This window comes from Manis pentadactyla, chromosome 3 (assembly GCF_030020395.1).
Source record: "Manis pentadactyla isolate mManPen7 chromosome 3, mManPen7.hap1, whole genome shotgun sequence".
Classification (NCBI taxonomy): Eukaryota; Metazoa; Chordata; class Mammalia; order Pholidota; family Manidae; genus Manis; species Manis pentadactyla.
The window spans coordinates 213,954,689-213,970,046 of NC_080021.1; the positions used below are offsets into that span (position 1 = coordinate 213,954,689).

General features: G+C 43.7%; 1 protein-coding gene and 1 long non-coding RNA gene across 7 annotated transcripts; one reads left to right on the forward strand and one right to left on the reverse strand.

The window, feature by feature from the left end:
* Window positions 1–80: 80 nt before the first annotated feature.
* Window positions 81–2,329, reverse strand: LOC130683045 (uncharacterized). Its single transcript, XR_008996639.1, has 2 exons — window positions 2,254–2,329; window positions 81–1,639 (listed from the first exon to the last, which is right to left on the reverse strand). It is a non-coding gene; the product is annotated as an uncharacterized LOC130683045 (long non-coding RNA).
* A 30-nt stretch (window positions 2,330–2,359) lies between these two features.
* On the forward strand, window positions 2,360–15,037 carry ZNF79 (zinc finger protein 79). 6 transcript variants are annotated; one of them, XM_036913881.2, is made up of 5 exons: window positions 2,360–2,751; window positions 7,301–7,389; window positions 7,591–7,717; window positions 8,263–8,358; window positions 13,733–15,037. In XM_036913881.2, exons 1-5 carry the CDS (start codon window positions 2,736–2,738, stop codon window positions 14,902–14,904), a joined length of 1,500 nt encoding a protein of 499 aa, XP_036769776.2. In that variant the 5' UTR covers window positions 2,360–2,735; the 3' UTR covers window positions 14,905–15,037. The 6 variants fall into 6 exon arrangements, with proteins under 6 accessions (XP_036769776.2, XP_036769774.1, XP_057355041.1 ...); XM_036913879.2 differs by lacking the exon at window positions 8,263–8,358 and having other exon boundaries at window positions 2,362–2,751; XM_057499056.1 differs by lacking the exons at window positions 2,360–2,751; window positions 8,263–8,358 and adding an exon at window positions 2,805–3,254.
* The last annotated feature ends 321 nt before the right edge of the window (window positions 15,038–15,358 follow it).

Consider the following 15,358-nt stretch of genomic DNA (forward strand, 5'->3'; position numbering starts at 1 on the left):
TCTTCATTCTTTTAATGTAGTATTTCTTTACCTTTGGAGTCCTGGTGTGTGGCAAAGAGTAGGTGGTCATATATTTGTTAAATTCAACAAATTAAGGCTATCATTGTGTAAATACATCAGAACTTAAATCAACCTCACATTGTTCCACATTCAGATTCTTTCCTGTTTTCTGCTTATTGATAATCCTGCTATTATGTAGATATAGATTTAGAGAGAGATGAGAGAGAAAATAGAGAAGGGAGACACACAGAGATGAAATAGAAGAGAGATGAGAGAATAGAGAATGAGATGAGAAAGATGGTTAAGTTTGTGGGCAAGGAAAACATCATCGTGGCTTCAACCCTACTTTGGTCTCGTTCCTCTGTAATCCGGGAACCAGGAGCCAGTGCAGCATGGTGGGTAAGAGCCAGTGGGCTGAGTTCAAATTCTGGTTGTACTACTCACTCACAGCCTGTGTGACCTGGACAAGTCACCTAACCTCTGTAAGCCTCAGTTTACTGACCTGTAAAATAGGGCATAATGATGCTACCCCCTCATGGGGGAGGACAAAAGGATCATTACAGGAAGCACTTAGAACGGAGGATGGCACAGGATGAGCGCTCCACCGGTGTCAGCTGCTGCTGCTGGTGGCACATCTGAGCCTGTGCCGGAGAGGTGGAGGCCACGGAGAGGGCTGGGAGCTACAGGCAAGACTGGTGTGAGGCTCAAGGGGTGCCTCATGAAAGGACATCTGGAATCTTCGCAGTTTCTCTTTATATTCTATTTCCTACCCTGCTTCCTCAGCAACTCCTACCTATACCGCCTCTGATTGCTACTAGCACCCAGTCATGGACTGACAGTGGACACACATGCTCTTTAAACTCCCTTGGGGCCTTCCCATCAGAGCACAGTGTGCTTCAGGGACCAAGAGCCAGCCCCAGCTGACAGCCTACATCTGCCCCAGGAGTCCAGCCCAGCACTGTCAGGCACAGGACCATGGAGAAGAGGGGCAGATGGAACATCCCCAGAGGACAGGTGCAGCAGAAGCTGCTCTTTACCAGGCAGAGATCTGCACTGCTCAGGCTTCCAAGTGGAAGCCCAGCTCTCATTCCCGCTCTCATATCTTCTTGGAGAATCCTGGCTTGTGAAACTGAGGCAAGTGGCCAGTGGCCATAGGTGGAATTGCACCAGCTGAAGGGTGAAGCAATCTGCTGCCTCCCAGTGTCCACTATGGGGTGAGCACCGGCTGCTGAATATAATTGGTTGCTATGGCCATCACTAAGCAAAGTCTCTTCTGTAGCAAGTAGCTGGTGTTTGGGCCAAGTTTTTGGCTTATTTGCAGTTTGGCCCAGTTCAAAAGTTTTTGGTACCAATGGGTGAGGACATGCACAAGGTCTATCTACCTTAATGGCCTCCAAGCTCCATTTAAAACCCCTTGGCATTAGTGACTCCATTTTATTTCACCTTTCACAAAACATCCCTGGCCACAGCACAGAGGTCTCCAAGGGACAGACCATTCTGTAATCTCTTCCCACAGTAGTGCTGATGCAACACTAATAAAGTATGCTTCCGCTCCTAAAATTACTGAAGAAGTTCCCTCCTGATAGATTTTTATGCTTTGAGAGTTCCAGGCCACCAATCCATGGCTGTCCTGTTCACGCTGTAAAAATGAGTAAAAGAAATCTCACTTAAAATGGAGTCAGAAAGCCCTAAGGGGTTATTCTCACACGTGTGCCACAGCCCCCCTCAAATTCCCTCCTAAATCCTAATAAAGACTGACCTTCCCGTTGTCTCTTTGTACTTGCCTATGGTGTGCCATAGTTTGCTTGTCCGAAATTGCAGTTACTCAGCTATTGCCAAATAAACTCATTTTGCTGGTAAAGTAACATTTTTGAGGTTAATAACATTGAGGGGGACTTCATTTCCTTTACTCTTTTCAAACTTTCGGTTCTGCTCAAGAGGACAGCCAAGGTTTCTGGGGTTGGACCCTGAGCTGAAGGCTCGTGTGAGAAAAGGCCCCTCTCAGCGCCATGTATGGCCACGCCAAACCCTCCAAGGAGCACTCAGACCTCCAGAGCCTGTGCTGGACCCGGCGCGCCCGAGGGCCTCCGGGACCAAAAAGCTTCCTTCCAGTCACACAGGTTCCCACCCAGAGATTCCGGTGGGCGAGTGAGGCACGGGCAACAAAGCATGATGGGAAAGACATCCTGGGAGCGAGAACAAGCGAAAGCCTCTCTGGGAAGTGCGTTAAACCAGGACGAGCAGGTCACAGACCTGGATCCGATCGACAACCAGCTTTGGCCGAGCGGAGCCCGGAGCCTTCTGGGAAATGGAGTCCGGCGGGGCGGGGCGGCATGTGCGCGTGACCGGAAGTGGCGCCTTCAGGCGAGTCCCTTTTGGCGCGAGAGCCGGGCCTGGCGTCTGGTGGTACCGGATAACCGCCGTTTCCCAGCTCGCGTTGTTGGCGGGTTCCTTTCTCGGGTAGCCAGCAGCTGCATTTTCACGCGGCGTTCTGCTTGAGACCGAGCGGAGGCCTGGCTGTACCTGGGGAGACAGTGAGAGACCCGGCTGGAGAGGCCCGACCGGAGCTCCCAGGGCTCCGCACCGCAGGCTCAGACCCGGCCCGAGGGGCGAGGCTGGAGAGAAGGGCCAGCCCGGGAGCAGTCAGCGCAGGCCGGCAGAACGGGGCCGCCGCCGCAGGGAAGCGCCACTGACGCTCAAACTGCTGGGAGGCGGTGGCGCGAGGTGGGACCCAAATGCTGGAGGAAGGAGGTGAGAAGGACAGGTGGAGGGAGCGGTTTGCAGGAGGTCCTGCTGCTTGTCCCCGCTTGCCCGCTGGTACTGCTGTGCGACCGGGACCAGAACTCTGCCTTTAGCCTTCCCACCAGCGGTTGAGGACGATCCTTTTTTGAATAAAGAATTCCGAGGTAAAAAAAGTTTGAGGAGCTCAGGCCTGGATAATTTCCACGTCTCCGTGGTGGACCGATGGCATTTGAGTAGAGAGAAATGGGCCCTGGGAAAAAAAATGGGATGTACCGACGGTCTCCCCTATTGCTTCTGATCTTCCAGCCGTTCTTGAAGCTGCCGGGAATGCTCGGAACAGGAACCCATTGGCTCCACCTGAGATTGAAGGCGGGTTCAACTCAGCGGGATTGTGAAGCTGTGGCAGATACTGGGGATTTGGAATCAGAAGGATAGGGTTCCTGTTTAAACTGTGTTTCTTCATGGAGGAAAGGGTAACATAATGCTACCTACCTCATTTACCTCTAAGAACTGTAAGCATCGAATAAGATAACGTTTTTGAAAGCACCTTGAACACTTTGCAGAACAAAGGTGTATGTAATTTTCACCCATCAGGGCCTGTGCCACCCTCTAGTAGAACAAGCAGTCCGTGTATTGCTCTATAACTTTTCAAGTGCAGTTTCTCACCCAGCATTTGGTGGTGTCTCCCCCAGAGAACTAGGAACACAAGCAGGATGGTTATCCTCCACCCTGTACTACCACAGAGGAAACTAAGGTACTGGGAGTTAGGTACATCTCAGTAATAAAAGATCTGTACTAGAAACAGAATCCAGACCCATTTACTTCTTTTTCTGAGCTATTTCTAAGGACCTCTACTATTTTTTTAATTGAGATATAACTCATATGCCATAATACTCACTTTTAAAGTATACAATTCAGTGTCCTTTAGTATATTCACAAAGTTGTGATCCATCACCGCTATTCCAGAATATTTCCATCACCCCAAAAAGAAGCCCATACCCATTAACTATCACTCCCATTCCTCCATCCCTGTAGTCCCTGGCAGCCACTAATCTACTTTCTGTCCCAATGGATTTTCCTATTCTGGGCATTTCATAAAAATAGAATCATACAACATATGTGCCTGGCTTCTTTCACTAAGCATAATGTTTCAAGGTTCATCCATATTGTAACAATGAAAGTACTTCATTTCTTTTTATGGCTGAATAATAATACCCCATTATATGGATATACCACATTTTAATCTGTTCCTCAGTTGATGGACATTTGGATGGTTTCCAGTTTGGGCTATTAGGAATAATGTTGATGTGAACATGAGTATACAAGTTTTTGCATGAACATTTTCATTTCTTTTGGGTGTCTGCCTAGGAGAGGAATTGCTGTGTCATATGGCAACTATTTAACTTTCTGAGGAACTGTCAAACTGTTCTCCAGGCTGCAGCATTTTACATTCCTGGTAACAATGTGTGAGAGTTCCAGTTTCTCCACATCCTTGTCAACACTTGTTTATCTTTTTTTATTTTAGCCGTCTTAATAGATATGAAGTGGTCTCTCATTATGGTTTGATATGCATTTCCCAGTGACAAATGATGTTGAGCATCTTTTCATGTACTTACTGGCTATTTGTATCTTGCTTGGAGAAATATCCAAATCCTTTGCCCATTTTTTTTTATTGTGTTATTTTGTCTTTTTATTGTTGAGTTGTTAAGAATTCTTTTTATACTCTGGATACTAGACCCTTAGAAGATACATTATTTACAGATGTTCCCTCCCATTCTGTGGTCATCTTTTCACTATCTTGATAGTATCCTTTGAAACACAGTTGTTTTTTTTTTATGAAATCCAATCTATTTTTTCTTATGTTGCTTGAGCTTTTCATATCATATCTAAGAAACCATTCTCTAATCAGATATAATACTTATATTTTCGTCTGGAAGCTTAGCTTTTACATCTAGGTCTTTTGATCCACTTTGAGTTAGTTTTTTTTTTTCTGACACTCACTTTTGGAAATCTGATTCAGTACTTTTGGGGGAAGTTCTTGGACTCTGTATATGAGTCTTACGTAACTGAAGTTTGAAAATACTATTCCATTTACTAGTTATGCTTCCATAATTAAAACTGCTTTTCAAACTTGATTAGGTGGTTTTAGAATTCATGGAACTCGGTATCATTTGCAAAACACAATGACATGATACAATAAGTGTAATATAGCTAAATTTGGAATATAGATTACTATAGATATGGACTGGGAATAAACAGATCTGAGCTCAAATCAACTCTGCTGCTTAGCAGTTACGCAACTATGGGCAAGTTCCTGAACATCTCCCAGCCTTAGTTTCCACTGCTGTAAAATATTGATTATAACACCCTGATGGGTTATTGTGAAGACTGAAGACAAAATATGTATAATGCCTAGCACATAGTAGCCATTCAATAAATGACCGCTATTTTTAAATTAAATATCTAACACTATAAAATAAGATACCATATCTTAATAGAATCTAGTATTAAGAGAGATTAGAGGCCAGAGGTTTCAAGATGGTTCCAGCCACTGTAGTGGTTCAGCACACCAGCCTTGCAACCAGAATGTTTGGTTTCAAATCCCAGCTTGTGTACTTTCTCACTTACTATCTGCAGAGTATATCAGAGTTTTTTGCCTTCTGGAAATGAGGCTTTTATTAATATTGTTAAGCCACAAACCTGTACACTATTCTGCTAAGTAAATTGTGAAATGGAAATAATACCACCTACCAGCCAGGATTTCTGAGATTTCTTCTTTAATTAAGGTATCATTGATATACAATCTTAAGGTTTCACATGAACAACATTGTGGTTTCAGCATTTTTTTAGTTAAGTTTTATATATGGTACGAGGTACACATACAACTTCATTCTTTTGCATGTGGATATCCAGTTGTCTCCCAGCACCACTTTTTGAGAAGGTTATTCTTTCCTCATTTAATTGCTGGGCACTCTTGTTGAAAAATCAGTTGTCCATAAATGGGTAGTTTTATTTCTGGATTCCCAGTTCTTTTTCCATTGATGTATATGTCTTTCTAGATACCAGTACCACACTTTTAATTACTGTTGCTTTGTAGATAGTTTTGATATTGTGGATGTGAGTCCTCCAAATTGTTCTTGTTTCATATTGTTTGACTTTCTGGATCCCTTGCATTTCAATATGAGTTTTAGAATCAGCCTTTCAATTTCTGTAAAAAAGCCAGCTGGGATTTTGATAGGGATTGCATTCATTCTGTAGATTAATTTGGTGACTGTTGCCATCCCAACATTATTGTCTTCCAGTCCATGAATCCATGGGATGTCTTCACATTTATTTAGATCTTTAATTTCTTTCAAGAGTGTTTGGTAGTTTTAAGTCAATATGTATATCTTGCATTTCCTTTGTTAAACTTATTCTAGTATTTTATTCTTTCAATGCTCTTATAAGTGAAATTGTTTTAATTTCATTTTTGGATTGTTCATCGCTAGCATATAGAAGTACAGTTGGAGAAAGGTTATTCAAACCCTTTGCCCATTTTTTACTGGGCTGTCTTTTTTTGTGTATTCATCTTATAGCCTGCAACCTTACTGAACTTGTTTCACTGTGGTGGTTTCTTTGTGTGTGGATTCCTTAGAATTTTTTATCTATGAAATACATGTCATCTACCAACAGTGATAGTTTTACTTGTTCCTTTCTAGCCTGGATGCCTGCCTGCCTTTCCTTCCTTTCCTTTCTTTCCTACCTAATTTCCCTGCCTAGAACCTCCAGTGTAACACTGAATAGAAGTGGTGAGAGCAGGTATCTTGTCTTGTGCCTCATATTAGGGGAAAGCATCAGTCTTTCACCATAAAGTGTGGTGTTAGCTCTGGGTTTTTTTAGATGCCTTTTATCAAGTTGAAGAAATTCTATTCCTTGTTTTTTGAGTGTGTTTAATTGTGAAAGGTGTCAGATTTTATAAAATGGCCATTTCAGTGTTAATTGAGATGATTGTGTGGAGTTTTTTCCTTTATATTAATATGCTGTATCATGTAGACAGGTTTTCATATGTTGAACCAACCTTGAATTCCTAGAGTGAATCCCACTTGGTCATTACCTCTTTGATTAAGAAATGTTTTAAATTTATAGAGCTGTGTTCTCCAAAGAACTAAGAAATAGGTAATATTTGTAAACTGTATATTTACATGCTAGGCATGTGCCAACTGCTTTTTCTGCATTTTCCTTATAATCTTTACAGCAACTTTACAAGCCATTATTATCTCCATTTTACAGATGAGAAAAATGAGACTTAAGGTTACATGATTTGCATACTGCTGGATCTGGCATACTTAAGAGTCTGTTAGACTCTAATGACTCCCTACATCTGAGTAAATTGATGGTATTTCTCAGGTAGAAAGGGGGATGGGAAAATGTACATCCCACTCAGGTCTGCAGATTCAGCCTAAACGCCCTAGAACCAGCAATGTCCTTTGAACTCCCCCTTCAGAATGAGAGTGTGAGATTTTTCTGGTTGGGGAGCTGTACACTTTTATGCCTCATTGGTTTCTCTCTCTTCCTTTAGAGCTACCTTCTCCAGATGCTGCCCGCCCCAAAGAGGAAAGCACAAGAGATGTAGCAATGACAGCTCGTCTCCTCACCGCTGGGCCCCATGTAAGTTGGAAATTTACTCTTAGAGGCAGCCTTTTTTTTATTTTTTGAGTGTTTGTTTTTTCCATTACAAAAAAAATTCATATTCATTGTAGAAAACCTGAATCCTTTCAAAGACCCTTTGTAGGCCTGGTGGCCATCTCACCCGGAGCCGCCTCTTAACCTAAGGCTGCTGGGTGAGAAGGAATGTGCTTATTGTTTCAGGGACCCACGGCCTTCGGCAGCATGACTGCTGCTTTTACCCAGGAGGGATGGCGGCACCTGGTCCCTGCTCTGAGGGACAGGTTCAAGGAGGGGATACTGGAAAAGTCCAGGAACCTGGTCCTACTGGGTAAGGAAACCATGTAAAATTCAGAATCTCCTCAGTCCTGAACATCTGTGGCACTTCCCAGTGTCACGTGATCCTTATTGCTCTAACAGAGCAGGGGGATAATGTTTATTCCTCCTCGTTCCCTAGTGAAAGATCTCTGCATCCAGTTGAGAAAGAGGCAGTTTCGTTCTGCAAGCCCTTGAGGCTATACCTCCCTGTTTTCTCACTGCCCAGGACTGGTGGGGTAACCTTCAGGCCAGTCCTCCATATTCAGTAAGTTCCTGTCTTCCTAAGTAGCTTGCTTTGGGGCTTGGATTAACTCCTGGACTTGACCCTTCCTTGAGGCTATTTCTGTAATTCCTTCCAGAAATGCTTTATCAGGACCTTGGCACTGTGTCTTATTTACTGCTGTATCCCCTAGTGCCCAGCACTAAGGAAGTTCTCAGTAAACATTTCTGGAATGAATGATATGAATGACCTGACTGGCCTCTTTCCACAGCCTGAGTTCTGGGTGGCTATTTATACTCAGTATAAATCTCTAAAGCCCACCTTCCCCACTGGGATAGGACTTCCAGTTTCCCAGCCTGGCATGAACCCCCAGCTGGAAGAAAGGGGAGACTCGTGGATGCTGGAGGGAGGAAGCCTAAGGGCTGTCCAGGCAGGTGAGCAAGCACTAAGCCAGTGAGTCCTGAGAGCAAAAGCCCCTTCAAAACACACATTAATGCATTTGATTATACCTGCCATGAGGTAGATGTCATCCCCATTTTACAGACGAGGAAGTTAAAGCTGAACGAAGCTAACTTACTGGTTCAGAGCCTTACAGCTAGAAAATGGTGAGGCTTGGGTGTGAAGCGAGGTTTATCTGACTCCACAGCCCACTATTCCGTCTCCTAGGCTGGGAGATGTTGGGGCGCACAGGTGGTATTGTTGGCCTAGCACATGCTCACATCACTGAAGATCTCAGGTGCCCACCCTACCCATACCTCCCGCTGTGAGCTGGGACACCCTGTCACCTACTGCTACTCCCCTCCCTGGCCCTTAGTTGGATTTCCCACCACCACCCAACCATCCCCAACCCTGCCCCTTCTCTCCTTCTATGTGGCCGTGTCAGAATTTTCTAAAGGGCTAATACCGAGAACCTCAGGAAAAACAAAAGGGAAACAGTGGTGTCTGTGTTTCTCTCTTGCTGCTCCTCTAAGGCTGCCTGCTCCACCCCCACCCTCGCGTTTCAGCCGTGACACGTGACCTCCGGCATGGGCTCAGTTGCTTTTCCCTGTAGCCCCAGCCACGCTAGGTATTTTGAAACTTAAAGCATCAGAGGTATAAATGTACTTAACAACTTTAAGGTGGCAAAGTTTTAAATCTTCCTAAAAATGCTGCCTAATGCTTTATATCTTTAGTTACCTGTTATTGATACTGTTGAGCAATGAAAACAAAGCCTCTGGCTTACTTTCTGCGTGGTTCCTCCGCCCTGTCGCCCCCTTCCCATTCTCTCACCCTCTAAGCAGTCCGTCACGTGCTCCCTCAGCCCTCCTTCCCGTGGACACCACTCAGACTTGCTGAAACCCTGCCTGCTGTGAGCCTCGCTAGCCCTGCTGCTGCCTTCTTCCAAGGGCGACCCTCCTACCCAGCCCTTTTCTCAGCGTACCACATGTGTTATGCGGGGCCTTCTAACCTGGGCCATACACGCTGTGTGGAACTTCAGAGACCGAATGCAGTGTTTTACGGCTAGGGCAGTAACTGCATTTTCTGGAAAAAGGTTTCATCTCAGTTTCAGAGGGGTCCAAAATCCTAAAAAATTTCCTCAGAAAGGTTCAAATCACCATGTCTCTAGAAACAGAAGTTGGGAAAGGTTGTTAATTCCAAGGGTCTTTGCTCTGAGGTGCTACTGTAGGGGTAGGGTATTGGTATAGAAGCTACTTTGGATATGGACCCATGAAAGACAGGCATTCAGGTCCTGGCTTCTTAGTAACTATGGATTCAGAGCAAATCATTAGATTATGTTGTAATCCATTTCTATATCTGAAAAATGTGGACAAAATCCTGTTTATTTTACAAACTAATGTATGTGAAAAAAGTTGACAACTATGGAGTGCTGTATTCGCTATCTGATTGAGAGGTAGTTTAAGAAAAGTTTTAAACCTGGCTGCTCAACACACAGCTTCTGTTGTGTTGAGCCTCTGCTCTGAGATTGTCAGGCATCCTGGGTATTACTTGGCCTCCATCATCTCATCCTACCCTTCCCACAATGTCAGACCCACCCAGTCTTTGAAGTACGTTTCGCCTCACTGCTTGCTTTGGGAACTTCTGTTGTGGATGCTGACATTTCCCCAGACCCAGCTGGTCAGTTTGCCTCATTCTCATTCATTTTGCTCATCATTCAGTCACTAAATATTCATTAAGCATTTGTTACATGCCTGGCATTGTTTTAGCTACTGGAGGTACAAGAGAGAGCAAGACATAGTCCCTGCTTACATCCTAGTGAGGAACGTGAAATAAAATGAGTAAACAAAAGAAGTGATGCAATACTGGATAGTGGCAAGTACTGTGAAGAAAACAAAGCAGGATAAGGGAATAGTGACTGGGGGTTCAAAGGTGAGAATGGGAATAGGGATGGGGGCAGGGGACTGTTTTACTTTAGGTCAGGTGACTAGCAAAGACCATGGTGAGGAGGTGACACTGGAGCTGAGACCTGAAGGAACAGAATGAGCCAGCCGCATGAGCATCTGGGGGAGGAACATTCTGGCCGCAGCACGTGTTGAGGCTGTGAATTGGGAATGAATCTGGCTGGTGTTAGGATCAGAACACTCTAGGGCTCAGTAAGCAAGAGACAGTGGGAAGTGAGGCAACAGTAGGCATTCAGATTTTATTCAGATAAGAAGCCTTTGAGGGTTTTGAGTAGAGAAGGTGCAATATGTGGTTTGTATTTAGAAAGATAACTCAGCAGGTGCATGGAGAATAGATTTTCAAGGTTCACGAGCAGAAGCAGAGAGATCAGTCAGGAGTGTTGCTGACACTCCAGTGAGAGATGATGGTGGCTGGTAAGAAGGATTCCAGAAATATTTGGTTGTTAAAGCCAACAGGATTCACTAGTGAATTGGACGTGAGGGGTGGAGGCAGTAAGGGTGACCCTGGCCTCAGCAGCTGGGTGAATGGGAAAATTGACAAAGACGCTGGCTTGAAAGGGAAAATCAGCGGTTGTGGATATATCTGGTTTGGGATGTCATTAGACAGTCTTAGGCAGACCCAGTGCTCAGGGGAGGCAGGCTGAAGTATGACAGTCATGAGCATCAAGGGGTCTTCTGAATTGCTCCTTTCTCCCGCTGCTGTTTTTCTCGTCACTTTTCCTCCTCTTCCCATGTTTTACTCAGATAGATAGTCGGTTTTTGAGAGCCGCCAAAGCCATACATGATCAAATACCAAGTTGCACGGAGATGGTCTCAACCTGAAGTGGGGCTGCTGTGCTGTCGGTACACTGGGCTCTCCTGTGCACGTGCACCGTAGCAGGAAGTCTGCTTACTGGAAACCTCTTGAGATGGTTCACAAGGAAAAGGTCCAAGATAATAACAAGCACTTATGTAACACTTAACTATTCCTCAGGTGCCCTTCTGAGGCCTCAGATTTTTAATTCATTTAATCCGCACAGTAATTCTGTGAGTTTGCTACATTCATAGATAATAAATCCAAGGCACAGAACGATTAAATAATTTTCCCAAAGTCGCACAGCTAGCAAGAGGTGGAGCCAGGCAGTCTGGGTGAAGATTCTGCAGAAATTCAAATAAAGAGTTTCTAACTCTTTCTAAAACTAACCCTGATAATTCTGTCCTGAGAAATAAGGTAGAAACAGGAAGAATTTCTTCAGGACAGTTGACCCTTGTGAAAAGAAGCTGTGTAGCCCTCCCTAAAACTCCACTTCCTTACTGACTAGCCCCTGTATAGGAGACAGAAGGAAGTGTCCAGGGCCCTATTCACTTAGTTGTAACATTTTCCCAATAATTCTAAGGTTTTCTCTTAAAATGCATGCAGTCCCAAAAAGGCTTAAGACTCATTAACTCTTCTTTCTGAAAATATCTTATCTTCTGATTGTAAAAGCAATGTTTTTATTCTATTTAAAATAATTTTATCTAGTAAAATAATACAAGTTAGAGTTTGGAAAAGAATAAAAAAGAAAATCAAGATCCTCTATCTTCCCACCACACAGAGGTATCTTCAGTCTTTGTATAAAATATAGTAATGAGTTTTTCTAAAATTGAGGTAACAGTATTTTCCATTTTATCACTGCATACTCTTTGAAAGCATTCTTTTTATAACTTACAATACTGTCACTGGAGAGCATCAGAAAAGAGATTAGCACTGGAGAAAGTAAAAATCACCCCTGATCCCATGACCCAAAGATAGCAGTTCCCATTGTGTATCTTCCGTGTTTTTTTTTTTTTTTGAGAGGGCATCTCGCATATTTATTGATCAAATGGTTGTTAACAATAAAATTCTGTATAGGGGACTCAATGCACAATCATTAATCAACCCCAAGCCTAGTTCTCAACAGTCTCCAATCTTCTGAAGCACAGCGAACAAGTTCTTACATGGTGAACAAGTTCTTACATAGTGAATAAGTTCTTACATGGTGAACAGTGCAAGGGCAGTCATCACAGAAACTTTCGGTTTTGATCACGTATTATGAACTATAAACAATCAGGTCAAATATGAATATTCGTTTGATTTTTATACTTGATTTATATGTGAATCCCACATTTCTCCCTTATTATTGTTGTTATTATTATTTTTAATAAAATGCTGAAGTGGTAGGTAGATGCAAGATAAAGGTAGAAAACATAGTTTAGTGCTGTAAGAGGGCAAATGTAGATGATCAGGTGTGTGCCTATAGACTAAGTATTAATCCAAGCTAGACAAGGGCAACAAAACATCCACAGATGCAGAAGATTTCTCTCAAAACAGGGGGGGGTTCTAAGCCTCACCTCTGTTGATCCCCAATTTCTCACCTGATGGCCCCCCTGCAGGACTGTGCCTGTCTTAGGTTGTTCCTCCCTTGAGGAATCTTACCCGTCTCTGGCTACAGTCATCTTCCGGGGCCATACAGGGAAATGTAAAGTTGGTGAGAGAGAAGCAATATTGTTTGAAAAGGTTAGCTTTTTACTTCTTTGCAGATTTATGCCCTGTGGCTTTTATGCCCAGCATTTGTCTTGAGGTATCTTCTGTTTTTTTTTTAATAAATACCTCTGTACAAAAGGAATTCAAGTGCACAGATTTTAAATGCGACTTATCATTGTTAAGTAGTGTCCCTTGATTGGCTATACTATGGCCATTCCCTTATTGTTAATTAAACATATAAGGGCTTGCTTTTCATTTGACAAATGATGTTATGGTGAGCATCTCTGTCAACACAGCATTGTGTAATTTCTTAAGATAGTTCTCTAGGATAAATTCTTACAAACAGAATTCTGTTGTCAGTGTCTTAAGGACTTTTGACACGTGCAGCCAGATTGCTCTCCAGAAAGGCCACTCCAGTTTCTGCAGCTGCCCCGCACAGGTAGCCCATGATGCTGCACCCTTCCTAATGCTCCAGGAAGTAACCACTGCTTGCAGTCTTGCTGATAGGTGAAAATTTCATGTTGCTGACATTGGTCATCAGCTTTTTAAAGTGAATTATTTAAACCTGATAAGTAGATTGCCCAAAACCAGAGAATTGTGAGACTGAGATAGCTTGAGGCTACCCAATTCTTGATGAAGCAGTGAAGTGTCAGAAGGAAGGAGTACTGCATCTGAGGTGGAGGATTAGGGCAAACTTCATCCCTTTGTAGTTTAGGAAAGGGAGTAAAGAGTGCTAATGTCTCTGAAGAGCCATCTTGGGCATTATTTATGGTTTAAGACGAATGTGAAATAAATGTTCTGAGTGCAAAGGGTGAGCATCAAACTTGTGTGCCTAAGAGCTCAGCCAAACTCCTTCAGTCTTTTGTATTTCACTAGTATCTTTTCTTCCACCAAAGGAAAAAAAATTGCTTTTCTAAATTTTTTCAGACTGGAAGATTATATCTGAATCACCACCCAAGCGAGACATTTCTGAAGACTCTTTCCAAGACCCAGGTGTAGAGATGCCCCCTGGGGAGTCAGATCACAGGACTAGTGAACTGGGGAGGAGCTTCAATCTGAGACCAGTCCTTTCTCCACAGCAGGGAGTTCCTACAGAAGTAAGACCCCATAAATGGGAAACACATACAAAGAGCTTCAGGAGAAACTCAGATATAATTAAACCTCACAGAGCGAAACCATACACATGTAATGAATGTGGCAAAGCCTTCAGTTACTGCTCTTCTCTTTCTCAGCATCAGAAGAGCCACACTGGGGAGAAGCCTTATGAGTGCAATGAATGTGGGAAGGCCTTCAGCCAGAGCTCATCTCTTATTCAGCACCAGAGGATTCACACCGGAGAGAAACCTTATAAATGCAGTGAATGCGGAAGGGCCTTCAGTCAGAATGCAAACCTCACAAAACACCAGCGAACTCATACCGGAGAAAAGCCCTACAAGTGTACTGAGTGTGAGAAAGCCTTCAGTGACTGTTCAGCCCTAGTTCAGCACCAGCGAATTCACACTGGAGAGAAGCCCTATGAATGCAGTGACTGTGGGAAGGCCTTCCGTCACAGTGCCAATCTTACGAACCACCAGAGGACCCACACAGGGGAGAAGCCCTACAAATGCAGTGAGTGTGGGAAGGCCTTCAGTTACTGTGCAGCGTTTATTCAGCATCAGAGAATCCACACAGGGGAGAAACCCTACAAGTGTAACACATGTGGCAAAGCCTTCAGCCAGAGTGCAAACCTTACCAACCATCAGAGGACTCACACTGGAGAGAGACCCTACAAATGCAGAGAGTGTGGGAAGGCCTTCAGCCAAAGTACAAATCTCATCATCCACCAAAAGACTCACACTGGGGAGAAGCCATACAAGTGTAATGAATGTGGGAAGTTCTTCAGTGAGAGCTCAGCCCTTATTAGACATCATATAATTCACACAGGAGAAAAACCCTACGAGTGCAGTGAATGTGGAAGAGCGTTTAACCAGAGCTCATCTCTCAGTCAGCATCAGAGAATTCACTCTGGGGTGAAACCCTACCAATGTAGGGAGTGTGGGAAGGCCTTCAGGTGTAGTTCAGCTTTCATTAGACATCAGAGACTTCATGTGGGAGAGTAACTGGGAACCTGACCAAAGTGGACAGGGACCTGACAGGTGAATGCAGGTAGTTTGAGAAGATCTGGAGACATCTTAGTCTAGCCCAAAGCCACATGCAGAAGCACCTTTAATAAAGTTCCCATTTTACCCGTTGCATGTGGAGTCCCAAGAGCTTTCTCCTTAACATCTTTAGTGCAATCCAACTCAAATTACACTCAAATTTACCTTCATTCAGTGGGCCCAAGTGTTTTGTGTACCAACAAGCACTTCAAACCCTTGGTTTGTAAGGGAGTGATCAAATCAATGAGTGATGGACTTTTGGTTTCTACTTAAGAGTCCAAGTATTCTGGCAGTGGCTGAGTAATCTTTGAAGAGTGCTGTTGCAAAATAACTAAAAACACTGGACTGAGTATTTCTTCATAATGGGATCACTGAGGTATCTTGATTTGAGGGAGTCAATTCAAGTGAGTTAAGG

Excerpts from the sequence above, each read along its gene's own strand:
- ZNF79 (XM_036913881.2), top strand. Across the intron at positions 7,390-7,590 it reads TCCTCACCGCTGGGCCCCAT|GGACCCACGGCCTTCGGCAG; the intron begins GTAAGTTGGAAA and ends TTATTGTTTCAG. Across the intron at positions 8,359-13,732 it reads CCTAAGGGCTGTCCAGGCAG|ACTGGAAGATTATATCTGAA; the intron begins GTGAGCAAGCAC and ends AAATTTTTTCAG.